Here is a 27,010-nt window from a genome sequence, read left to right as displayed (position 1 = left end):
ACCCCAACACCATAGCCCTCATAAAAATTTACCTTTCCCCTATCTTCCCAATATTTTTATATCAAAATATTGGGTTAAATTAATCGCCATTTATATTGATTATTTAAATATTCACAGGTGACCCATTTTACTCTACATTATGATTAAATTTTCACTTGTAATTTTTTTCTTAGGGTAATTTTATTTATTTGTTTTTTTAATATGTTTTATTGATTTTCTACAGAGAGGAAGGGAGAGGGATAGAGAGTTAGAAACATCGATGAGAGAGAAACACCGATCAGCCGCCTCTTGCACGCCCCCCACTGGGGATGTGCCCACAACTAAGGTACATGCCCTTGACCAGAATCGAACCTGGGACCCTTGAGTCCGCAGGCCGACGCTCTATCCACTGAGCCAAACCGGTTCTGGCACTTAGGGTAATTTTAATTGCCTTTTTCGTGATTTATTTAGGTTATCATTAGCTCACTAATTCAGCCTCAACAAAGCCATAAAACTAATTTTAGTAATTGAAATACACTAGACCTGTGGTCAGCAAACTGCAGCTCGCGAGCCACATGCGGCTCTTTGGCCCTTTGAGTGTGGCTCTTCCTAAGCCTGAGGAGTACCCTAATTAAGTTAATAACAATATACCTACCTATGTAGTTTAAGTTTAAAAAATTTAGCTCTCAAAAGAAATTTTAATCGTTGTACTGTTGATATTTGGCTCTGTTGACTAATGAGTTTGTCGACCACTGCACTAGACAATCTGTCAGTCTCTCTTTCCTCTCTCTTTTTCCTAATGCCTTTCTTGATGCCCTCAGCAGTTAACAATTCTAATCTGAACTAGTTACTCTAGTTTAGCTTCACAGCCATCATTCTGGGATCTTCACTATCATTACAAGAATTCCCTTCACCTCTTTCATGTATTAGATTCCATGTCTTCTTCCTTTCTGGTTTTCCTCCTGGTTTTAATGGAGCGTATTCTGCAGTAGCTTTCTGAGAAAGGGTACATGAGAAGTCAATTTTTTGAGAACTTGAATGTCTGGAAATTTCCTTATTCTGAATCCTCACCTAGTTGTTTAGCTGGGATTCTAGAGTGGGATTAATTGAAATGCAGAAATTATATTCATTGTTTTCTAGCTTCTGTTGTTGCTGTTGAGAATTGAAGTGACATTTGATACCTGGTCCTTTTAATGTGATGGTTTTTTCCCCCTAGGAGCTTTCAGGTTCTTTTTCTCACACAGTGTTCTAAAACTTCACAATGACATGCAGAAGGCCATGGCCAGGCCTCCTAGGCTGACGGTGCATTGAGAAACAGAATGAGCAGGTGTGTCATCCCTGTGGTACAGCATGGAGCTGCAGTCTGTGGGACTAGATAGAGCCTGGAGTGCTGACACGGCTGCTCTCCCAGCCTCAAGTTCTGAAAGGCAGCACACCTGTGTTCCTTTGCGCGCCTCACTTGCAGGTTTCTTACTTTGTGGGCTTTGTTCACCATTAAACTTCTCAAGATCCTGTATGAGGAAGTAGGGAGCTACAATATTCAATTGTATCCTCAATGTTATGTGTATTCTCTGCACTAGTAAATAAAATAAGTTTCCCAGGTAAAATGCTGTTTTTAATATTATGTGCCAGCTGATAGAAACACATGGTTGCTTCTTACATGGTTCATTGCTGCCCATTTATTCTCTGGGAACTCAGTGTGTGCTGCTCCTTGAAGAATGGAGTTCTAATGTTGGTTCTTTCCTCATCTGAATAGTCATGTCATGTTACCTAGGTGACAGATAGATGGTCACGTGTGCATTTTAATCTGCTGAGTTTTCCAGGCAAGGTCTTTACAGTGACTACCACTACTCAAGTCATTAGAGAAGGGGCTGTTTCCATTGGTATGGACAGGGTTAAGGGACACCAACTAGGCATGGTGTGATGCCCCAGGCTGCCAATAGCAAGCAGACCGGCACCATTTGGCATGAAGATTCAAGAGGGGAAGGAGTTACCAGACGCTGGAGAGAGTAGCTGCTTGACAGGAGCTGTGGCCGTTGGTCTGGCAGCAAGGGGGACGGCAGTATAAATGCCTAGCCCTCATCTTCCCACCTCAGTCTCCTGCTAGTGTTGACCAGTGGTCTTTAGCCCCCTGGACGCCTGAGGTCACGGGCATCCTCTGATGTAGTCCATAAAGGTCGGCCTCCTGGGGCACAGAGCAGTGTGGAAAATGGAGGTGGGACAGTCTCCAACACAGTTAGGTTTAAACATGTTCTGGAACCCAGAGATCCTCTTTCATATTTGGAAGAAGAGATGTTCAGCTGAAAGGGCTAAGTGCGACCCTCATGGACAGTTCCTGTCTGCCAAGGGGTTGATCACTTAGGCTTTACTCTGAATGCTAGAAGTTAGTTTGCAAATAACTATGTTTTCTGTGGAATGTTAATGTATACCAATCTTACTGTCAGGTTGTTAACTAAACAACATTTGCTGTCTACCCGTATTTGCTGTCATTCCCTACAGCTTCTAACTAATGCCCTACCCCTCTCTTTTTGTACTCATCAGTCAGCTTTGATAGCTCCCTCTCCCATGGGAGAAACAGCTAAGTGTGTCTCTGTGTTGGGCACAGTGGGATGCTTGCAGCCCTTAGCACTTTCATAGTTACTTATTCTGTATTGCTCTCATTTGCGTGGGAGGGGAATATGTAAAGCACTCCACTCACTGCCTGGCCCAGGGCAACTGTGATAATTTCTCCCTTTGGAGGGGACGTTCTCAGCTGATGCTTCCTCTGCCATCGTCTTTATCCAGACCCTTTGACTTTGTTGTGATCCAAAGGTCCGGCCTTTGATCGTGGGTTCTTTTGCTTTTAGGTAAGTGACAGCTTGCTCTTCGACACATCAGACGAGGAGGAGTTGAGAGAACAGCTGGATATGCACTCGATCATCGTCTCCTGTGTTAACGACGAGCCCCTCTTCACTGCGGATCAGGTACAGAGGAGAGATTCACGCAAAGGGAAAGGGAACCTTGAGCTGAAACACGATTTGCTACTATGGCAACAAGTGATGGGTTGTTGGAATTTACTTGTTTTTCCTCTATTTTCTGCTTATGTAGCTTAATAGTTGGCTCCTCCCCCGAGAGGAGAAGAAAGTCTCTGAACTCTGAAGCAGGTGGGATTATGGGGGTTGGAAGATTTTCCAATATAGGCAATTTTCCAAGCTAAGCATTGTTAAAACAGGACAGTGAGTTACTACGGGAGGGTTATTGCTTATACTGAAATCACAAAGAATATTGTGATTTTCTTTTTTTTTTAGATCTAGCCAGACATGGGTAATCTATAATATATCTGTTAGGCATCATCTCCTTTCTCCCAAACCTATGCAAAATCACTAGCACGTACTGGATGTACATGTTGTGTGCTCTGGAAAGAAGTGGGCATTATTCCTATGGAATGTGCTATAATGTCAGCCCTGAATTCATTTAGAACCAGTCAAATCAGCTCTCTCATTTTCTGAATACTCTTCCCACCTCTTTTGTATTGTCAAAATGCGACGCAAAAACTTCTTCCTGAAATAAACGTTCCGTGGCCACTTGGACTGTGACTTCTACCCCCCTGTATTTTCAGGCTGGGAAAGCAAGGTCAGTCAAGAGCTATATTATGGTCAGGTTGGGAGTTCATTAAAAAAAAAAAAGTGTCATTTTGGTGCTCCTTAGTCATTTTTGTGGTTGGATTGTTCTAGGCCTGGGGAGAGCGAGGTGCTTAAAAAGCAAGGAATAGGTTAGAGGGCTGAGTGGGGTTGAGCGAGATATTCCAGGGAAACGTGACTCCGAGAATCATCGACTCCTCAGTCATCTGCTTGCATGGCACAGGCTTTCCCTGCTTTTAAGATTTAGAGAAGCAGATTGCACAGCCCAGCTCAGTGCCTCGTTCTGTTTTCAGTGCCTATTTTTGGAAGATATTCTTGCTAACTGACATACTCCCCACCTCCTTCAGGCTTGCTTTTGTTTTTCCTTAGTATAAGTGTTACATGTTGATTCACATTATATTTTTTCTAATAATGTTTTATTTTAAATTCTTAGGTCTGTTTTTTTCTAACAAGTGATTTTTCTGGTTTTCCTTACATTTTCTTTTGAGTTCCATATCCTTCTCAACTTTTGGAATCTGGAACAGGACAAGATGCTGTTGTAAAATTTGAGCAACATTGCTTATGACAGTAGATAATTGCTTAAATTAAGGCAGATATATTTCTTTTAAAAATATATTTTTATTGATTTCAGTCAGAGGAAGGGAGAGAGAGAGAAATAACAATGATGAGAATCATTGATCAGTTGCCTCCTGCATGCAACCCAGGCATGTGCCCTGACCAGGAATCAAACTGAGCCATGCCTACCCGGGAAGGCAGATATATTTCTGAAATTTTTCTGCTTTTGTGCAGCTTTCTTTTTTCTCTTTAATCTTTTGCATTTTAAGTAACATTTGAATATCCCTTCACCTTCCATTGAATTAATACATGAAAATTTTTTCCTGCTGTTAAAGGAGAATTTTGCTGCTACAGAGGTAATTTCTGGCTTTATATGTAACTTTTTTATACGGTTGTATTTTCTAAATCTTATGTCAACTTGATGAAGTGGCTTTAGATTGAGCACTTGCTTGTGGTAGGTGATGAATTTTCTGTCCTTTACTTTTGTTTGACTGTGACTATGGTCTGTTGCTGGCACGTCTGAAGTCAGTTGTGCATGTGTTTGCAGCGCCATTTCCCAGACATTGAAAGATCTGGCAGGGCCTCCTGAATCATGATGGGCACAGTACATCATATCCTATTTGTATGTGTTTAGTATGTTGTACTTTTGTGGATAAACTGTGTTCCTCCTTACAATCAACATGTGATTATTGAGAGCGCCCACGCCTGCACACTGTGGATTAATGGAGAATTCAGTGCACTTCCACTCTGGTGGCCTCGCGTGAGCGCCGTGTTTCAGGGGGATCGTTGTCCAGGTATATGTGATTAACAGTGGCATGTATATTTTGGAAGGTTATTGAAGAAATTGAAGAAATGATGCAGGAGTCACCTGACCCGGAAGATGATGAAGCACTCACACAGTCAGATCGGCTTTCGATGCTCTCCCAGGAAATTCAGACTCTGAAGAGGTCTAGCACAAGCAGCTATGAAGAGAGTAAGAAACCCTCCTTCAGTCAGTAGTGCTCTTTGTGCTTTTTTTGTGTATTTCACACACATGGTGTGGCTATCCCCGGAAATCTTTGATTCTCAAGGCTGGGTTGCATGGCCTTCTCCGCTTTCCACTAATGCTCGGTCATATTTTGATCAGGGACTATGTCATATTCACCGTTGAATCCTGTGTTATTCAGCTCGGGCTGCTGAAACAGAGTACCACAGGCTGGGTGGCTGAGACGACAGACACTGGCGTCCTCACAGTTCTGGACGCTGGAAGTCCGAGATCAGGGTGTCAGCAGGGTGCGTTTCTCCTGGGCTTTGCAGATGGCTGTCTCTCTCTGTCCTCTCACGGGCTTTCTCTGTGAGCATCTCTTGGTCTCCTTTTATAAGGGCAACAGTCATGTTGGATTAGGGCCCACCCTCATGACCTCATTTTCAGTTAATTCTCTCTGAGGACCCTCCTTCAAAGCAGTCACAATCTGAGAGGTACTGGAGGTTAGGACTTCCACGACGTCCTATCTCTCACATGAGGGGATGGGCTGAGGAAAACTCAAATCGGGTTCCAGCGAATGTTCTTCCTTTCGTCTTCGCAGTGCTCAGTCACATTCACACACTGGGCCCATGTGATTAAATATGCATTCAGTTTAACTCTTTCAAATGGACGTCTCTCTTCAGAAGTGCGCCAGAACCCTGCGAGCTTGCTTGCGATTTCTTGTCAGCAGGTAGTTTCTGTACTCCCTCGGCTTTTCCCTGTGTTCGTTCTTTCCTTTGTACAATTGTTTCAGTCTTGACTGAAGTATTATTCATGGGATGATTGATTTAGACATAAAAGTTTCTTCTCAGCCCTCTGAGAAGTAACTTTGCCCACCTACTTCTACTTTACACCTGCCCACCAGAAGTTTTAGGATTCTGAGATCACGAACAAGTTAATTGTTTAACATGGGTGGGGAACCTTTTTTCTGCCAAGGGCAATTTGGATATTTATAACATTGTTCTCGGGTCATACAAAATCATCAACTTAAAAATTAGCCTGCTGTATTTGGTCAGACATTTAATTAACTCACCCCTAATGCCTTGGCAGGGCCAGACCAGATGGTTTTGTGGACCTTATATGGCCCACGGGCTAGAGGTTCCCACCCCTGGCTTAGAATATGGTATCGCTCTTTGGCACGAAGCACCTGTTGTGCTCACTTGAAACGTTTTTGCCTTAGCATCTGCTGTGCTTTCCTTTTGGTCATAGGAGTAAAAAGGCTCTCAGTATCTGAGTTAAATGAACTCCTGGAAGAAATTGAGACTGCCATTAAGGAATACTCGGAAGAGCTGGTGCAGCAGTTGGCCCTGCGAGATGAACTAGAGTTTGAAAAGGAAGTGAAAAACAGCTTTATTTCTGTTCTCATTGAAGTGCAAAACAAACAGAAAGAGCACAAAGAAACAGCCAAGAAAAAAAAGAAACTCAAGAATGGCAGCTCTCAGAACGGGAAGAACGAGAGAAGTCATATGCCTGGCACAGTAAGTGATGTTTTGCAGGAGGGATGGCGCAGTGGAAACCGTTTCCGTGGCAATCCGAGCACTCCAGCCAGCTCAGGGGGTGGGGGTCCATGTGCAGGAGTGGGGGGCTTCTCCCCAGGACGCTAATGGGATTCTGCTCCAGACCAGCACTATGTGCAGCTCCTTCAGAGGTGTTTTCATGGTGAAGGCATAATGCTGCTCAGGATAATCCAGCACTGAAATGTTTGGGAGAGAAGTAGAAGGAAGAGGCAGAACAGAAAAGGAGGCTGAGGATTGTTTGTCTTAAAGAAACAAAGCTTCAGAAGTGGCCATTTTAATACATCAGAATGTTGGTGCTTATGTATGTTTGGCTGGTGCACTAATGAAGGGTTTTTTCTTTTTTAAAAATATGTATTTTATTGATTTTTTTACAGGGTATTTTTTTCTTATTTTTGCTTATCTCTTACGGGTTGTAGAATAAAAAATGCAAAGGGGGTGGATTGAGAGGTAGCTGAGCTGTGCTGAGTCTGAAAGCACAGATTGACTTGTAAACAGCTTCCTCCTGATTTGTCAGTGAAGCTGGAAAATGCAGGTGTCAGGCAGTTATGTGACATCAGCCCTCTGGCTGAGTACTTGATAGACTACCGTGGTCGGCAAACTGCGGCTCGCGAGCCACATGCGGCTCTTTGGCTCCTTGAATGTGGCTCTTCCTAAGCCTTAGGAGTACCCTAATTAAGTTAATAACAATGTACCTACCTATATAGTTTAAAAAATTTGGCTCTCAAAAGAAATTTCAATTGTTGTACTGTTGATATTTGGCTCTGTTGACTAATGAGTTTGCCGACCACTGGACTAGAATATTATTGACCGGTGAAAACAAGTTTGGAATATTTGATTCTTTGAGTCTTTATATATTTTTTTGTTTTCTGATTTTTCATTTTAAATGGTCCTATTAATTTCACTTGATTAAAATTTATCATAAATATCAACTGTCAATTATGAGATATATTTCCTTATTGATTTTATGGTCTTTCATTTTGCTTTGATCAGTTGAGATCTTGTATATTGCCCCTTCATTTTGTTTGTATGAAAGAATGCTAGTTTTATTTTTAAAGTCTAATGATTAGACAAAGGGGTCCATTTTTCTAAAGGGCACATACCTTTTATGGTATTGATAACATGGCAATGCAAATCGCCACAAACCAGCTATAATGATTTGTAATAATAGAAATTCTGTCTTTAAGTCTCGATTTGTTATTTCTAAAGAAAAATTATCAGAGCAATAGATCTCCTTGACCACATGCTGCTGGAATCCAGGAAAGAGAATGCAGTCTGGGTTGCCGGGCCACCAGGGAGCAGTTAATACAAACAAATAGGATCTTACCATTTATAGCCTATTCATTATACTGCGTTTGGCCTGTGAGTAGATGGGTGTTTTCTTACTGTAATGTCTATTTGTACATATAAAAGATATAGCTTATAAACTGACATTGAAAGTGTTCTCAGATAAGTGGTACAAACTATTTTCAAGAAATGACAGTGTTGACTGCATAGGTGTTTGATCACTTCCAGTGACTACTTTCGGAAAAAAGACGCTAAAAAAACCCTAAAACATTTGTTTAAATATACAATCCTGGAAAGCTTGCTTTAGAATATCAGGGACAATATGTTATATCTCTTATTTTAAAAAATTTCACCCTTTAAATCACCCAATTATACAAGTGTGATCAAGTAAAATACTTAGTTTAAAGGTTATATAGCGTGGTTGGTAATTTCTGCCTATCTGCTTTTAGGGATTACATGTAAATCCTCTACTTATTGGTGTTAACACTTGGCTTCAGAAAATGAATTTATCCTTAAAGGGGTTTAAAGGCTTCTTCATGTAACGCCCCTATAAAAAGGGTTAGAGTGGATTCACTGTGTAATTTTCCTTGGCATTTATATTGAGAAATGGCAAGGCAGCAGTTAGGTCTTACTTGAACCTTTATTAGTCTTGAAATAGATTCATAGTAACAGTAATTTTTTTTTATAGTATTTGAACTTATGAAGTTGCCTCTTGAATCCTGATCTATTTGTTCAAGTCTTTTAATCAGGCTAGGAGTGGCATTCCTAAGCTTGTGGTACTAGTTCTCTCTAGCTTCTCAAGCCTAAAATGCCAGAGAAAGACCTCCCCATCTGTGACACAAGGAGCCTGAAACCTGGGATTCTGAAAGTGGAGGTAGGGGGCCCAAAGAACCCAAAAGTGAAAGGGTCAGTTGGAGAAAGAGATCCCCAAGGTACTGCCTTCCCAGACGTGTTATGTAAATGCAGTTTTGGCAAGGCTGGGTCGCTGTGCCTTTGCTATCCTCAGTGATACTAAATCTAAAAATTAGTAACTTGCCCAGCCGGTGTGGCTCAGTGGTTGAGCATCAGCCTATGAACCAGGAAGTCATGGTTCAATCCCAGATCAGGGCACATGCCGAGGTTGCGGGCTCCATCCCCAGTGGGGCAGGCAGGAGACAGCCAATCAGTGATGCTCTCTCATCGATGTCTCTCTCTTCCTCTCCCTTCCTCTCTGAAATCAGTAATGGTGACTTTTTACGGATATCATGCGTCATCTGGTCTCTAATTAATTAGTCACGTTTTTCTTTCTACCTTAGATATTATTTTGTTTTATGAGCAGGACTTGGACTTTTTCCTCAAACATGGAATAATTTCCTTTCATTTTTCCTTATGTATGTTTCAGTGAAACAGAACATCAGTTTGTAGTTGGTATAACACTTTGCCCAGAATTGCTAGCTTGTTCTCTTGCTCTAAAGATACTGTAATGAAATATCTGGGTGTGAATAGAGCAGAGGTAAACTTTGTAGCCGCTAATCTTGGAGACTTGTTTTGTTTCAAACATATTCTGCAGTGAAAAAACTGGGGGCTTAGGGTTGCTATTTAGAGCATTACAAAATTTCTTTGGGGATATGAAAAGACCATTAAATATGGAAGAAAACATTGAGTGTTTTATACAATGAAATGTTATCTTGATTTGTTTTTTTATTTTAATTTTAAAAATAAATGTTGGGTAGGCTAAAACAATATTCATTCACCAGCCGATAAGGTGTCTTCCTCGTGCCAGGCGTGCTGTAGACCCGGTGCCGGATGAAATGGACGAAGCCCATGGCCTCCTGGAGCTTACTTCTAATGAGGGAGACAGGCAATAAGCAAGAAAAAGAATGAGCAGACAGTGTAATTTTAGGTATAACAAACGTTACCAAGGAAACAAAAGATGGGGTGAGGTGGTCCATAGCGACAGTGTTGAGCTGTTTTCATCGACAGTGTTGAGGGTAGTCACTGTCACTGCTGCTGATGGGCAGGGCAGGCTGTCCTGTCCCTTAGCCACTCGCCCTTGGGAGGGGTGGTCAGAGGAGTAGATCTTCTCTTTGAAAAGTGACACCCAAGAGCAGAAAACTTTATATCCCCCTGTCTTGTTGTTCAGCATCTGGAAGAGCAGAGGGTGGGGATAGGGGCTAGAATGATGCAGTTAATCAGTGTGCATTTCTTTGAGCTGACTGTGCTGTTTGAGGCATTGGCGCTTCTGTGTATCCACTGCCTTTTTTCAGAGTGGCCCTCCTTTCTTCTTTCTCTGTACACTTGGGGGGATTTTTTAAAGCTCATCCTTCAAAATCATGGTCAAGCATTGTCTTCCTCTCTTAGAACCTTCCTCAAGACTCCTCTCCTCCAGTGTGGTATTGACTCCTCTCTCCTTTTTGGGTTAGTATTACTCCTCTTAATGAGTTCTGTTAGCACTGTCATGCCATAGTGCAATTTTTTTATTTTGTTTGTTTTTATGTTGGTTTGTGGTATGGTTTTCTGAGGATAGGAAATGTGACTTTGTTTTCTTGGCATCCTTACGTCCAACATTAGGAACCTAATACATTTCTGCTGAATAAATGCCTGAATGAAAGATCAACTTGCGAATGTGTACTTTTACCTTGGGTCTTTTTGCTAGGTGCCAAACCCCTGGAGGCTGAACAGAATATTAAGAGCTGTTGGTGAAGAGCTCTGTTTGAATCCTGCTTCTGCCACTGGGAACATACCCCTCTGAGCTCCAGAGGGATTAAATGAAATCATGTATGTGCAAGTCTAGCGTTATCCTGAGTAAATGCTAGTTATTATATGTCCAACTGCTCACTAGACATTTCTACCTGAATATCTTGTAGGAATCTGAAATTTATCTTATCAAACCAAGTTACCATTTTCCTAAAGTTGAAAGAAGGTAGCGGAGAAGTGGCAAAGGGGCTGATCCGTACCTGCCCCCTTCTTTTCTAAGTAGTTGTGCTTGAAAGGATGAAGTTTGCCTTGTACACGTACTCGAATGTAAATGTAATTTGTTGATAGTTGCTATTACTCTGCATTTTACTTTATTGCAGAGAGCATTCCTAACAGTGAGTGTATGGCTATACAATGGAAAGCCATTGGAGGGCGGAGAGAATCCTGACTGTGTCATGTTTATGTTTTAATAATTTACACCTATGAATTATGAAGTGGAACAAATTCATTTTATGAAAGATAGCATTGCTTAGAGAAATACATATCCAGTTTTTAATATTTTACCATTATCTATTGTTTGTATTTTGCAATGGGTTTTTGGTGTATCATGACCCAACAGTTACTATAATAAAGTCAGGAGTCGAGTCCTGATTCCTTTATGTCCTGGAGAGTTTTGTTAATTGTTTGTTAATACAATACAAGTTTGAGTAAAAACCGTAGTATGCCAAGAAATTGTATTATTATTACATATTTAGTTTAGAGTATCCATAAGTATCAGGAAAGAATTTATAAATTTTTAGGATTAGTTATTTTACTCTAGTTTTAGTGTCTCTGAAATGTTTGGCAATACATACTTTAATTAGCATATTAATTTATATAAAAATTTAAAAAGATCTTTAGATACAAAAATATTACATTATTTGATACTATTTCACTTAATTCCTAACTTTGAAAATCTTCACATCACATCTTTCTGCTCTGAGACTGAACTTATAAAATAGTAGTTTAATAGTCAAGATATTTTCAAGTACTTATCTGTTTGGTATAATTTATATTTTCCTAGATCTGATTTTTTGAGAAAATTATCTTTTGTAGAATTTGCATTTATAATTGCTTTATAGTTCACATTAAAATTATTTGAAGAAGTGTCAAAATAAGCAAAATCAATTTTTACATCTTAAGTAATATCTTAATAATTATTTGAATAATTGTACTTGGTAATTTTTAAAAAATAGTTCTTTACTGTTGAAAGTATTACACATGCTCCCTTCCCCCCACCCTCATCCCTGGCCTCTCTCACCTTCCTATTGTCTGTGTCCATGGGTTATGTATATATGCATACCAGGTCTTTGGTTGATTACCTCTCACCCCCTACCCCTCCATTACTTGGTAATTTTTTTACATTTAACTATTGCTTTCAATTCTGTCTTCTCATGTTTTTTATTTTAAGAATTTTAATTTATTAAAAATGAAAACTGCTTTATTTATTTTTTAAATATATTTTTATTGATTTCAGAGAGGAAGGGAGAGGGAGAGAGATAGAAACACCAATGATGAGAGCGAATTATTGGTTGGCTGCCTCCTGCGTGCCCCACACTGGGGATCAAGCCGGCAACCTGGTCATATGCCCTGACCAGGAATCAAACCATGACCTCCTGGTTCATAGGATGATGTTCAACCACTGAGCCACACCAGCTGGGTGAAAGCTACTATTTTATAAATTAATTTTGAAAATTGTCAAACTACTGACGATGTGATTTATAAATAATAATAATTATATTTTCATGAGTATAAAGAATATTAATGGAGTAAGAGTATAGTTTGGATGAAAAGCATTTCTTAATTGCTTTTCCTAACCTTTTTTTCTGACATTGAGCTTTGATATTGAAAGTTTTAAAAGATTTTCTGGCTAGTTAGAGATCTGTACCAGTTGGTATCAGATGAGGCTAAAAATTTGGTAGCAGAAATAGTCTGAATTTCCTGGCTTCCTGGATAGTTTTGCTTCTTTGTCTTGGATCCTGCTTTCTGTGAAATTAGTTGACCTGTGCTGGGCATAGAGTGGGTCGATATGTTTAGGACTTGATAAAAGAATTAACAAACTACGACACTATAGCTGATTCTAGTTGCCTTTCAGTTTACGTAGTGTGTTGTAGCTGTATTCTTTCTGTTGTTAAGAAAGACCTTGAATTACTAAAAGGGTTACTTGTTTTCTGCTTTAGCTTTTTGGCTGATTTCTATATTTAGTCATAGACAGTAGAGTCTTTTCTTCATGTTATCTTCAGTCCTTAAGCTATGAGACTATCATCAGGCACTTGTTATTTCTCAGTTGTCATTTTATTCAATGAGGAGAAATTGAAATACTGTTTTTACTGTTCTGGAGAGAGGTAGAAAGATATGGTTATTTCTCCATGGGAATTTTGTCCCAAATGTTATTCTAGCCCTTTTAAAGGAATAACCCAGACATATTTTTTTTTGAATATTTATATTTGCTGAACACTTGCTAAAATGCTTCCCCTGGATGATCTCATTGAATCCTCACAACAACCCTATGAAGTAGACATTATTATTATTATTTCTGCTCTTTCATAAATGAGTAAGTTTAGATCCCCAAACCAGTATGCATGGGAGCAAGGCTGTGCAGAGCTATGCAGGGCTCTGTGCAAGGATGACACCCCCTTTTCAGTTCTGAGTTCTGTGGCCTGTTGTGGATGGGCTTGTGGATCTTGGCTCATTATAGATTTAAAAATAATCATCTGTATCTTGTTTACACTTTGTTGCTCCTGGTGTTGTCCGAGAACAGTTTCTGAAGAATGGCTGATTTTGAGACTGTTCATACTGACACACCCAGGGGAGGAAATGGTCGCAGGACACTCGTGAGTGTTCTCAGCACCATTGTGCGATCGAAGCCCCTTGTTTTGTGCGCCCCTTCCCCGTCCGGCCACTTTGGCACTGTCAGTGCCGAGGCGAACAATGAGCGAATACCATGGTGCTTAATCATTTTCCTGCTCTACGTGGGCTCCTATCACCAGTTCCATCCCGAGAGGGCATGTTGCAGAGCTGTTGGCTGCTTCGTCGAGGTCGGGCGGGGAGAGGGTGGATGGCCTTCCCTCTGGCCCAGTTAGGAACCACGGGCGCCTCATGTCACTGCATCGGCTCCCAGGGCTGTCAATGTAGTCTTTCTGAGTGAGGTGAAGGTTACTGAAAAGTAAACGTGATCTGTCTCTGAGGTTTTATCTTTTTAAGATTCATTTTGCCTTCCCAAAGGTCTTGTGTTTTGTTTTTTTGAATTTACTGGGAGGTCATAAGGCAGACTCTGTTGTGTGCTCTTCAGGGCTCTTTCCCTGTTTCTTCCTCGTCTCACCGCCTAGTCTTTCCTACCCTTGATCCGTCTGATTCATTGATCTTCTTCTGCTTGCTAATCTCTTCATTATCCCAGGGGTTTTATGTTTCTCAGTCACGCTGTCTTACAGACCGCGCCGACACGCTTATTTCATCCTACTTCGCTCACCTCACGCTGACTCCCCGGGCCTGGCTCTTCAGCGCCTTTTTCAGAAGGCCGTTGTTCACGCCTTTGACAAATTACTTTGTATCTTGTCATGTCATCTTCCTCCTGTTCACCCTCAGATTATTTTTGCCTTTTAGCTGTTTTAAAAAATGTTGTCTCCTGCAAGACGGCAAGAGGCCTCATGATATGGTGACCACAGGCTTGAAGACTCTTGGGCTCTGGCCTTAGGAGTGTTACAGCGTTGGCTTAGGGGCCTCGACAGGTGCCCGCTAGGACCCAGGCCCTGTGCCAGACACTGGGATGGAGAGGGAGATTAATCTTACCCCTTCCTCAGAATGTACTCGCTTCCTCAGCAAAACATGGAGCCTTTGAAGCAGCTGCCTGTGAATAGCGCCTGGCCTTGCCATTCTGTCATCTCAGAGCATTCACGTGTGATCTTTCAGTCCTCTGCTGTGTGTGTGTGTGTGTGTGTGTGCGCGCGCGCTTTAGATTTGTCTTCTTAAAAAAATAATCTGTCTTGGTTGAATTCATAGATTCATAGACTTTGCAGATAAGACCCTTAACAATGATACTTTACGCATCTGTTTTACAGGTGAGGAAACGGGCCTGGGCAGGAGGGACTGGTGTCATGTCAGTTAGTGGCAAAGCTGGGAGAGCCCAGATCTCTGATGTCTAGTTTGACATTTTTCTATCCAACTTGACTGTTGAAATATTTTCTGATTCCAAATACTTTTGACTACGGTGTGATCCTGGTTTCATATAAAAATCTGGAAGTGTAGTGATTGGTAGAGATTGGTGAAGAATTTTGCAGTTTAAGCCAATGACTGTCGATCAGATGCCTCCTCTGTGCTGAGGATGGGCCTGTGCTTTGTGGGCGTGCAAAAGGAGAAGCCATTATTGCTGTCCTTAAAGATTTTGAGAATTGCTGAATTTAACAAAAAATTATCTATCTGCATCTAACTGAAATTATTCTTTTTTCCTCTGCTGTTATTCTTTACATCTTGTACCTCATCTCACTTTGACAAAAATATTATAATTATCTTTTTTTAAACTATTATCGGACAAACATATACTGATCTTTAGTTACGTGCCAGGCAAGGGTATAAAGCATAATGAGTGAGTGAATCCCAGCCTCCAGGGCGAGCTGCCTGTGGGCTGGGGATCTGGAGGGCACGCCCTTTACTGCACTGTGTGCAGATCTTCGCCCAGGCCAGTTTGCCCACCAGGCGTTAGGCAGTGTCTGGAAACATTTGTCATTGTCACACTGGGTGAGGTGGGGGCAGTGCCCCTGGCGTCCTGGTTAGTAGAGGCCAGAGGTGCCGTTTAACACCCTGCAGTGCATGGGACTGCTCTGGCGCAGAGAATGACATACTCAACCTGTCAGTGGTGTCACGGTTGAGAGACGTACATGTAGTGTGAGCATTGTTTTTAGTGCTTTTTGTGCCTGGCGTACGTTGCTGTTGCTCCCGTTTGGTTTAGGAGTCTGGGGAGGCTGAGCTGAATCTGTACCCTGAGGACAGGAAGAAGAATAACGAGGGACAGGCATTCCGAGCATTGGGAGTGGTACGGGCAACCACCTGGAGGTGACGTCTGGGGAGCTGCAGGTTAGGGACACCTGGGGAGCTGCAGGTTGGGGACACCTTGAGAACTGCAGGTTAGGGACACCTGGGGAGCTGCAGGTTGGGGACACCTGGGGAGCTGCAGGTTAGGGACACCTGGAAGCTGCAGGTTGGGGACACCTGGGGTGCTGCAGGTTGGGGACACCTGGGGAGCTGCAGGTTAGGGACACCTGGAAGCTGCAGGTTGGGGACACCTGGAGAGCTGCAGGTTAGGGACACCTGGGGAGCTGCAGGTTAGGGACACCTGGAAGCTGCAGGTTGGGGACACCTGGGGAGCTGCAGGTTGGGGACACCTGGGGAGCTGCAGGTTAGGGACACCTGGGGAGCTGCAGGTTGGGGACACCTGGAAGCTGCAGGTTGGGGACACCTGGGGAGCTGCAGGTTGTCCATTATGACTCGAAGTTGAGGAAGAAAGATAGAAGGAGAGGAAGTAAGTCAAGAAGAGGGTGTGCAAGTAGCCAAATGGAAGCCAGAGAATGGATGGCTCTGTAAGCCACGCTGCAGCATTTGGTCTTTATGTAGAGGCTATGGGAAACCAAAAAGAGGTTGAAGTGGGTTAAGTGGTCGGATTTGCCTTTTGGAAGGGTAATGTCAGTGTTCCAGAGAGAACTAACTGGAAGGAGACAGCTAGGGGCAGAGAGTTGATTCGGAGGCTATGGCAGTCATGCAGGGAAGGAATGAGGCAAGGAAGTGTCAGGAGGAATGGGGAGAGAGTTGCATTTCAGCGATATACGGAGGTTGCCTGGATTGGTTCGGGCACCAGGGAAGGGAGGAGTTAGGGTCAGGTCACTCATCTCTGACTTGGCAAATACAGACAGAATACCTGTACCCTTTTTCCAAAGTGAGCGACTAGTATGTGGTATCGTCAGCCCTGACTGTGTCCAGCCTCAGGGCACCGTCTTGGGGGGCTGGACGCCCTTCCTGTCAGCCCTGGATGCAGCCCCTGATGGTGCAAAGGGCAGGCTTCCCATCCTAACACGTCAGCACACAAAGATGGAGAGGGACGGGGCCGCTGCAGTAAAAACTTGGAGGCAGCGAGGAGGGACGTCTCAGTAGCTGCCGTCTCACGTCCTGCTGGAGAGTAGCAGACCCTGCGCCCTGGCCGCACAGGGACTCCTAGGTCGGCCAGTTTGGCTGCTTTGGGTTTGTTGTCTGAGAGGATCTTTTTGGTCCATTGTCCTTTGTAGCTCATCTGGGAGGCTGTGTAAGTCATGTTTCAGCTCAGATGTCGCCTCCGCAGAGAACTTTCCTCTGACCTCTCGGTACAAAGCAGGCATCCAGTTTGTAGCTGCCCTGTGGGAGCTCTCGGCAGGACACCCGCTGCCTGTGGTTCTCTAGTTCCTGTGCTGGTTTTACTCTTTCTGCCCCTCTTACACTGCAGTGTCAGCTCATGAGGGTGGGAGGGGTTTTGGCTGGTGTGTTCACTTTGAGTCTGTAATACCGCAGTAACATCTGGCTCAATATATATTTTGAAAGAATGAGTAAATGAATGAGAATTATAGAATGCTGAAGGAGGAACAGGTTTCTTATTTTTTTGAAATATATTTTTATTGATTTCAGAGAGGAAGGGAGAGAGATAGAAACATCAATGATGAGAGAAAAATCATTGATTGGCTGCCTCCCGCACACCCCACACTGGGAATCGAGCCCACAAGCTGGGCCTGTGTCCTAACCTGGAATTGAATTGTGACCTCATGGTTCAGAGGTTGACACTCAACCACTGAGCCACACTGGCTGGGCTTATTTTTTATTTTTGTTTGGTTTTTGGTGGGAAAGAGAAGGATGGTTTCAGTTTGGATATAATGAGTTTTAGAAATATTGAGGTACAGGTGTCCAATAAGCATTACATGTACAAGTCAGAAGCTCAGGGGGAAAATTAATTACAATACAGACAGCTATGTTTACTGAGCTTTTCTCATGTGTCAGGCTCTGTTCTTAGCCATTTACTGATCTTAGCAAAGTGAAACTGTAGATTTATGGAGGCAAAAGTCGGAACTTTTGAATGGGAACGTTCAGAGAGAGTGCATGATAAAAAATAGAGGCAAAATCCTGGGGACCCCGGCCTACAGAGATGAGCACAGGAAGAGGCACCTCTCAAAGAAGCCACCAGAGAGGCAGGGTGGGGTGGGGCCTCTGGGAGAGTGGTGTCTGGGAATCCAGGGAGCGAGTGAAGGAGGAGAGCTCACAGCATGCCTCAGATCGGAAAAGTGTCCGTGGATCTCAGCATCAAAGACATGCCACCTGGGAGGAGCTGTTTCAGGAAGCCCTGGGGAAGGGAACGAGGCTAAGGGTTGAGAGTTTACAGGTGCCACTGGGAAAGAGCTAATAGAGAAGGGAGAGCCTGAAAATACAGGGGAGGCAGACAGTGTTACTGCGTGACTCCTGGGGAGGTGGGAGTTGATGGCAACCGGAGCTTTGTTTCTTTGCGTTTCCCATGAGCCTTCTGATTGTCTTGTGTCGTTTTCCCCAGCGGAGCAGGAGGCAGAAGAACCTCCCAGCTGCCATGCTACTGTGGTCAGGATGCAGGGGCCTGGTTGGCCATAGCTCCTGACTCAGTGCCTGTCAGCAAAGGGCAGAGGTTCCTTTGCTGCTTTCGCTAGGATCAGCTGTTAGTTTTATATTTTTCCAAGTTACTGTGGCTTCATATGGTTGCACTTTCATTTCTTTTCATGAGGCCTGGAGCTCTGGTTGCATGAAAGTCATCTTTGAGAGGTAGTCAGACCACCAGTAGTTGAATGGCTCAGCAATACTGACAGCTGCACACTTAGTAAGGAAGTTTACATTACGTATATGTCTTAGGAATTTAAGAATTTGTATCAGTCTTAGTTGTTGTCTGCCTAGCCCCCCCCCACCCCGAATTAGGAATTAGATTTCCAGCTGGCAAAGCAAAAAATAAAGATGTGTTTTTAGGATGTGCTGCTCAACTATAAAGTGTACTTTAGTTTCTTGATACATGGATTCTAAAATTTTTCGTATTGCTTGAGATTTTCTGAATTTATATCTGGTTTTAGTGTGCCCATAGACAATGGAGTTAGGTAATATAGAAAATTAAGTATTTTTCCCTTTGTTTTGTTGCTTTTGAAAATAAATATCTTTATTAAAATTTAAAAAATGAGTTGACATTTACTTGAAAAAGAGTTTCCTATTATTTTTATTATAGATTCTGGAGCCTACAATAAGTCATCTCTTTTGATAATGTGTTTAAAAAGTGTGAACAAACTATACGACAGCATGTGAAAAATCTACAATCTGTAGGTTTTTCTTTTAAAACAGCCAATGCCGTCTAAGGTAACAGTTCCGCTGTCAGCAGAGTGAAGCATGTGCAGTCGAGGGGTCTTGCCCAGACCTTGATTCTTGCTAAAACGCAGCCTAGAGGATGGGGTAGGGAAGGAGGGCAACTCGGGAGAAGCAGAGCTGTCTCACCTCCCACAGGCTGGTCCGACGTGGTGCTCAGAGTCTCAGCAGCGCCACTGCCATGTGACTAATACAGGCACTCCGCTCCTTCAGGGTGAAGCCTTTCGGTGATTCTCAACTTTTTGTTGTCCGGACTTCTTTATATTCGTAACGTTTATTGAAGACCTGAAAGCGCTTTTGTTTATATATAGGCATATTTTGGTTCTATAGGTTATATATTATATACCGATGTTTATTATATCAGAAATTAAAACTCTTAAGAGTTTAACATATATATTAATTCATTCAAATACTAATAAGAAATTCATTAATGCTTACGTAAGTACTATTTTTAGGAAGAATAACTATATTTCAAAAAGTTTAGTGAGCACAATGGCATTGTTCTGCATTTTTGTCAATCTCATTAATACCTGGCTTACTTGAATTCAGCTAGATTTTCACATCTGTTTCTGCATCCAGTCAGTCATTTGGAATACTTAATTCTAAGTTTTTAGAGAATAAGATTTTTAAAAGCAAGTTATGTGTTAGTATTTCTAAGAAAATAATTTAGCCTCATGGGCCCCTGAAAAGGTTTCTGGGACCTCATGGGGGATGCCCTGGACCACAGTTTGAGAACCATTGGGCTACACTATATATTTCTTGAGGGCAGAGACCATTGCCTTGGTTTCTTTTCTTCTGTTCCTGGGAGACTTATAAAATATTCATCTTGATTCCTCAAATGTGTTTACTGAGTCAACTTTCCCCTATGAAATTGCAGGGAACGGAACCATCCGGTGAATCAGGACTGAACTTCCTTTGCAGGATGCCTTTCCCCTTAGTTAGTCATCGTGTAAGAATTAATCTAAATCTTTTGACTCAGCAGCCATTGAGGTGCCACTGACGCTTTTCACTGTGTCTGATGACATGGTAGACTGGCTACAAATCAAGAGAAGACGTTTGGAAAGAAGTAGTCCCTTTTCAGTGCCTTGAATTCTAGGAAGTCTTGGGGGTTGCTGGGAGAAATAAGCTGGAATTGTTTCCTAGAAACGGAGCAGAAACGTCCTTGCAGAAGAGTTAGGGCCTGGCTGGCACATGCGATCCACTGTGCCCTCCCGGTCGCATTTTCTGCGCCCAGGCAGTGGCAGGTGCCCCGAGAGCAAGTGGGAAGCTGTAGTCGGCTCTCCAAGTAGCAGCATTTCATTTGCCAAGTGCCGTATCAGTGCTCTCCAAACTTACAGTAGAAATATGCACACTCAGGCTGAAAATGCTCATACTGTTGGTGCCAAGTTTTCAGACTTTTGATAAAATGTAGGTAAGCAATATCAAAAGGTATCTTAACAACTATGGTAAAGTTTGCATAAAACAACTATGTGTACAACTTGCAATGTTTACATTGGAGTAAATGTTAGGAAAAATCTTCATGAATACAGTGGCATAAAAGCAATTGCTTTTGCATTTGACTTGCAAAGAAATGGAAGCAAGAACATTTTAAAAACAGCATGCATTTGTCTGCTTTATCTGAATGAGTAAGTGGCATTTTCTAACTGCTTGCCTCTTGAGCACGTAAGTTACGGTGGTACATTCTTACTAATAGTCTTTGCACTTCTTTCTCTGTCCTTCTCTTCCGGGCCGTATATTGCTGCCTGTAGCGCTTCAGCATGGAAGGGATCTCAAATGTCATTCAGAATGGCCTCCGCCACACCTTTGGAAATGCAGGTGGAGAGAAACAGGTGCTCGGTTATCCTTATTTTCCTCATTCTCTGCTCTTTCATTCTCTGTGTAAGTGAAGGTCCTGAAAGCTGGCAGCTTTACTAACTTACTAAGACTGTTGCTTACAAGAGAAATGCAAGTTTATAATGTATAAATTTATATAGAATGAAAATATATATAAGTTCCCTTTAGGAAAAAGCAGTGTAGACTAAATGTATTCTTAATGCATGTTTTAGAGCTTCGTTTTTCACTTTCACCTCTAAACAGATATTAACATATGCATATAACTAATTGCATGTGTAGAATATGTAATTGTGAAAAATAACTAGAATATGCTACTCTAATTCTAAAAGTTTAGAAACAAGATCTCATTTTTGGGAAAGAAAATCAGGAGTTGGTATCTTTTGGATTAGTGTTCTAGGTCAGAAATGTCTATGGCGTATATCTTACCTCTTTTTAAATGATATTCATGTGTTTTTAAGGTATATCATATAGTCTGCCAACTCGCTTGTTTACCAAAGGCATGTAACGTTATTTATACAAATCATACATAGATATGAGGGTAGTAATTTGCTTTTTATTAACAAATTTGTATGATTTTAGAAATACCACGAACACGGGGAACATCTGCATTGAGTATGCTTAAGATTACTTTTCACAATTGGAAATTTCACCTCAAAAAGAAAGCTCTTCAATTGAGCTCTTAAGTGAAGCAATGCAAGTGCACAGCATGCAGCTTTGTAGGCAGTTTATCCAGAGAAGGCATTTGAGCCTAAGGTTTTACTGGAGATAGTTCTGTATTACTTCGGAAGGGAAATGACCGACATTAAATAATCCCTCACATTGACATTTGCAGCTTATAAAGGGGTTCCATGCAGGGATGGTTGAAATTTTTTATTTATTTTGGTGTTTCTCGCCTCTCTCAAACCCGTAAGATGGCAAAATAACTCCCAAGCTGATCCAGCACCTGGGAGCGGGCAGGAAGGCTGGAAGGCATAGCCGGGGGGCAGGCATGCCCAGGCCAGATTCCGGGCTTCTCTCCAGGTTGGCCGTCACCCCTGCTGTTAGTGAAGCCCCAGGAGGGCACACCTCCAGCTCTTAGGATCTCCTTCCCGTGAGATGTACTCGGTCATGCAGGTGGGCTTCACCTTGGAGAGGTCTGCACCAAACAGAGGACGGAGCACTGAGTTTCTTAAAGATTGAACAACGCACACTTCTCTACTTTTCTGAACCTAGGGAGCTAGTTATTATTAAGTAACTTTATCTTTTTTTTTTCTTTATGAGTGGGATAAAATCACTCAGAGGATTAGGAATAGAGCTGAGATGTGGGCAGGGGCTTAATGGTGGGAGGAGCCGAACAGATAGCATGGAAAACTAGTGGATCTCTAGATGAGCCTATGCAGACTGCACTAAACCATATAGTTTTTGGAGGAGTGGCCAGAATAGGAGAATATGGACAATAATTTTTAGACTGTGCTTTCAAGGGACATAGTTATAGGACATAACTTGATACTTAAGAGCCATTACACTAGTAGACTAGGCAATTTGTCTCAATTTCAGACATGAATTTTCATTGTTCATTTACCCTTAGGCCATTCTCTTTCACTTTTCTCTTTTCCATTAAAAACTTCAAACATTTATAACTACTTACACAATAATTTAAAATAATAATAATAATAAATACCTCCTAAATTATTTGGGTAAATGTGTCTTTGTTAGTTTCTAAAAAAAGCTAGTATTTTTTCATGTGACCATTTTATTCAAGCGGAAAAAAATGGCCTGAAACAGAATTATTTGACTGATGGGAATTATTTTGTTATGCAGAACTGTTACAACTATGCTTTTAGTTAAAATTACTATCTTAAAAATGTGTTGAAAATATGCAAGGAGAATGTTAGATAAGACTTCACTTTGAACACGTTGAACAAGTCATCCTCAGACCTACTCCTCTGAAATTTTTAATAACTGAAAGGTGAAAAAATGGGTATTTATGTTGACATTGGGTTTGGATGAAGCAGATAGAGTTGGGAAAAAATGAGCTGCAGCTGAGACATAAGATACCTGTGTCCGTTACTAATGTAACTCGTGTCATGTTATAAAATAGACCTCTGGTAACTGTTTCTAATTTTTGCAGATCAGGTAATTCAGATTTAAGTGACACTTTTTTTTTTTTTTTTTTTAATTTGGCAGTACTTAACAACAGTTATTCCCTATGAGAAAAAAAATGGACCACCATCTGTTGAAGATCTTCAAATATTAACAAAAAGTAAGTAAAGACCAGACTAAACTGTTACTTACCTTTTGCTGATTCTAAATACTGATTTCAGTTGCCTGGCTACATTGCTGTGGTTGTTGTTTGTTTTATTGATTTAGTAAATGATGGATTTCATCCTTTATTCTTTAGAGAATGAAACTATAAATGGTTCTGACATCTAACATAACCCTAAATCTAGAGTTGATTTATGGGTTTTATTTTTTTATTTTCTGGCCTCTTAAAATGTGTACAACTTGAACTTTTGGGGAAAAAATGTAACTTGATTCTCCATTACCTTTTGTATATTTAAGAACATACCCATTTATCAATAAGTAAGGTCCTTCATGGATCTTATGTAAATATCACTGAGTATCTGAATAGGAAAAATTTAGAAGTATGGCTCCCCCCTCTCTCTTTTATGAATATAGACCCCCTAGACCAGCCGTGGGTAAACTACGGCCCGCGGGCCGGATCCTGCCCGTTTGAAATGAATAAAACTAAAAAAAAAAAAAGACCGTACCCTTTTATGTAATGATGTTTACTTTGAAATTATATTAGTTCACACAAACACTCCATCCATGCTTTTGTTCCGGCCCTCCGGTCCAGTTTAAGAACCCATTGTGGCCCTCGAGTCAAAAAGTTTGCCCACCCCTGCTAGACAGTAGTTATAGGTAGACCATAAATTGATAGTGATATTTTAAGAATATTCATTCATTGAGCAAACATTTAGTAAAGACCTACTCTGTATGAGGTCGTGTTCTGGGCTCTTGGGATACAAAGCAGACAAAAATACTCTAACAAAAGTAACTTGTCAGACTTAACTATTCATGGTATCGAGTGTCTGTGGTAGCCATAAATGAGCCCTGAGTTCTGGTTCTGTTCCTGTCATTTAGAGCAGCGGTCGCCAACCGGCGGTCCGTGGACCACTGGTGGTCCGTGAGGTCCGAAAGGTTGGCGACCGAGGGATATCCCTAGAAGTCACTTACCCTCTCCTGGTCACAGTGAAAAACGAGGCTGAAAATAGTTGCTCCCTTTACCTCATAGTAAGTAAGTTAATGTACAGGGTGGGGCAAAAGTATGTTTACAGTTGTGATTATGCAAAACATACTTAAAAACATTTAATGCTTAAATATGGATAAATTAAGTGATGCCAGCCAGTCTAAGATAAATAATTAAGAGATGAACTGGGTGGACAGCCCTCTAATTTTGAGGAAGAACTTAGGAATTTCGAGTGTCCAAGGTCACACAGGGGAATGGTTAATTACAGGGCTGGTCTCTTCATTCCAGTCTGCTGTACTTTTAATGATGCTGGCTTTTGGTACGTGATTTTATATAGAATGGGAAACAAATTTAAAATATGATTGGAAGCAGAAATACTGGACATAGTAGCCCTCTAAGATGGGACCATAAATACCACCTAGAGGTTAGGAATTACTGAGAGACCCGCCTTCTCAGGTCAAGGACAAACATTTACTTGGTCACACCAAGGCCATCAGAGTGCCCTTGGGACGATTCTTAGGTGATATCTGCATCGTTTGAGGAGCTTGGAATCTGTGGGTGAGTGCACGTGTGTAGGGTGCGTAAGTGAATGTCCAACTTAATATAGCTATGAGGATAAGAAGGATGACCTTCACTTTGAAAATAAAACAGTGGGCATCTGAGGACTTTGGGAGGACCTGAGCCTCTGCTCCCACCACCTGCAGATGGCAGCCACAGGAAAGCCCCGTGGAGATAGTAGCCTTCCTGGTAAAAGCTATTGGAGGTGCAATAATCTTTATAAGAGTTAGAATAATATTAGTTGTATTAATAACTATGGCTAATGCGTACGCAGCACATATTACGTGCCAAGCACTATTCTAAGTCCTCACATCTCGATTAGTGGCTGCACACTCACAGCCAGCCTCTGAGGCAGGTCTAATTACCCTCCTCACGTTACAGATGGGGAGCTTGGTGCCCTCAGTGGTTAAGTAACTTCCTCCGAGTCCCATGACTAGGAAGCAGCAGAGTCGGGGTTTAACCAGGAAGGCTGACCTGACAGTTACACTGTGTGGTACTGTCGTGTCTGGGGGAGGAGAGGGGGCATTTCCCCCAGGGTGCTCTGGAGAACATTGGAGTTGCCAATCGCTGCAGAAGAGCAGTATTTGTGGGTTTGTCTGTAGCTGTGTGGTCTAGGCTTGTGTTGTTTTTAAGCATTATAATAGTAGCTGTTTTTCCTATTTTGTCTTTGCTTAGAGACAAAACCCTCAGATTCCCGATAGGATGAGGCTGACTCACCAGGTTCCTCGGGAGAGGAGCCGAACAGATAGCCTGGCTGCTTCATGGAGTCTGGCCTTCATTTTGGTCTCTTCTTTAAAAGTTCCAAGAAGGCTGGCAGATATGCTCCTTGAGGACAGCTCACTTTCATTTGTCTGTTTCTCCAGCTGTGGCATCTGCAGCACTAGGTTCCTGTGCTCCGAGCTCACAGACGTGCATGTGACGGGAACCTGCTTCCAGCCTTTATGGCAAAGCTGGGCTCCGTGTGAATAGCCGGGTTTCTCTTCCCTCCTCCACTGTTCGTGAAATCGGGGGACATAACTCCCAGGGAGCTGGAATATCCTGACCTGAATTCCTGAGCATTTGCAGGTGTATTCCCTTATCTAGAAGATAATAATTTGCATGAATTGGTTATACCATAATGAAGATTAAGGCTAAGTGATAGAAATGAAATATTTTGGTCTGAATTTAGAATTGTTGCCTTTTCCTTCTCTTTTGTTTCCTAGTTCTTCGTGCCATGAAAGAGGACAGTGAAAAGGTTCCGAGCTTGTTAACTGATTATATACTGAAAGGTGAGTTTCATAATGGCTTCTGCGCAGTGGTTGGCAAGTTGTGATTAGTCAGTAAATGCATCATCTTGCTAATAGATTAAAAGTAACTTTCAAAAGCACAACGTTCATTAATTTCATTTGTGCTGGGTGAGGATACATGGCTTAATTATGCCATCAACATTATAAATTATGATTATGTAACATTTTCCTTTACTTGAGGTCCTGGGCTAGAAATCGTTTCTACGGCTAAATTATAAACATCGAGGCTGGCAGTGGAAGAAATACTAGTAGTATAGAAATATTGCCATAAGTATGCGTAATTAGAGCATCAGCTGTTGACACTGGGAGGGTTTGAGAAGGTGGCCTCTGCCAGCTTGGGGACAGTAGGGAGAGAAGGACGGGTTAGTGAGGATGCATGAAGGAGGGAGCAATCAGTTAACCGTTCCAAAGGACTGTGACAGGGACTGGTGTAAGGGACAGGGAGGGGCGCAGGGGAAATGAAAGGAATGGACTTGCATGAACCCAGGACAGTGACAAGTGAGCCATAAATCTTAGGAGCAAGATCAAGACCACACAGGCTGGGAGCAGTGATGGGGCAGATGATCGTTGGAGGAGTTAATGAGATCGCCTGCTTTGCTCAGGGAAGAGCAAACTTGGGATGGTAAAGAGGGGACAGGAGAATTTAGTTACAGGCAAAACTACCGCTTTTCAATGAAATTACGTTTTGAGAAGTAGCAGTTATTCAGGTGACAGATTTTCAAAGCATCACAAAGTGTATCCTGTGGTATTTGGTTCACTTTCCAGAGCAACCTCTTCTGGTAACTTCTTTTTGGGAGTTCTCTCTCTCTCCACCAGTTGTTAGCTGAATTTAGGGAAGGTTGGATTTCTGAGATGTTAGATAACCTGAGGGACGTTGCCTCAACCATAGCTTCACGGAGGGAATCTCAGTGGTAGAAACCAGGAGTGCAAAGGGAGTAATAAGAGTTTCACCTGTAAAGAGACTGGATTGATGGGGAGCCAGCCAGCCATTAGTTAACGGAGAGTAGAAAAGACATTCTTTTTCATAAGCTGTTTTTCGATGGCAGGCTTTT

General features: G+C 42.0%; 1 protein-coding gene across 2 annotated transcripts in view; it reads left to right on the top strand.

Moving 5' to 3' along the window:
- FEZ2 (fasciculation and elongation protein zeta 2) overlaps positions 1-27,010 on the top strand; it is a 37,533-nt gene that overhangs the window by 8,238 nt on the left and 2,285 nt on the right. Inside the window, exons 3-8 of one of the 2 annotated variants that reach the window (XM_070429007.1) lie at positions 2,826-2,942; positions 4,986-5,127; positions 6,367-6,635; positions 20,801-20,881; positions 23,052-23,127; positions 25,875-25,940. In XM_070429007.1, the coding sequence (XP_070285108.1) occupies positions 2,826-2,942; positions 4,986-5,127; positions 6,367-6,635; positions 20,801-20,881; positions 23,052-23,127; positions 25,875-25,940 (751 nt within the window). The remainder of the gene's footprint in view (positions 1-2,825; positions 2,943-4,985; positions 5,128-6,366; positions 6,636-20,800; positions 20,882-23,051; positions 23,128-25,874; positions 25,941-27,010) is intronic. The other variant, XM_070429008.1, reaches the window with a different exon arrangement.

Source organism: Myotis yumanensis, unplaced genomic scaffold, assembly GCF_028538775.1.
Source record: "Myotis yumanensis isolate MYYU_CA2020_CCGP unplaced genomic scaffold, mMyoYum1.0.hap1 SCAF_11, whole genome shotgun sequence".
NCBI classification, from domain to species: domain Eukaryota; kingdom Metazoa; phylum Chordata; class Mammalia; order Chiroptera; family Vespertilionidae; genus Myotis; species Myotis yumanensis.
This window is presented reverse-complemented; position numbering and strand designations above follow the sequence as displayed.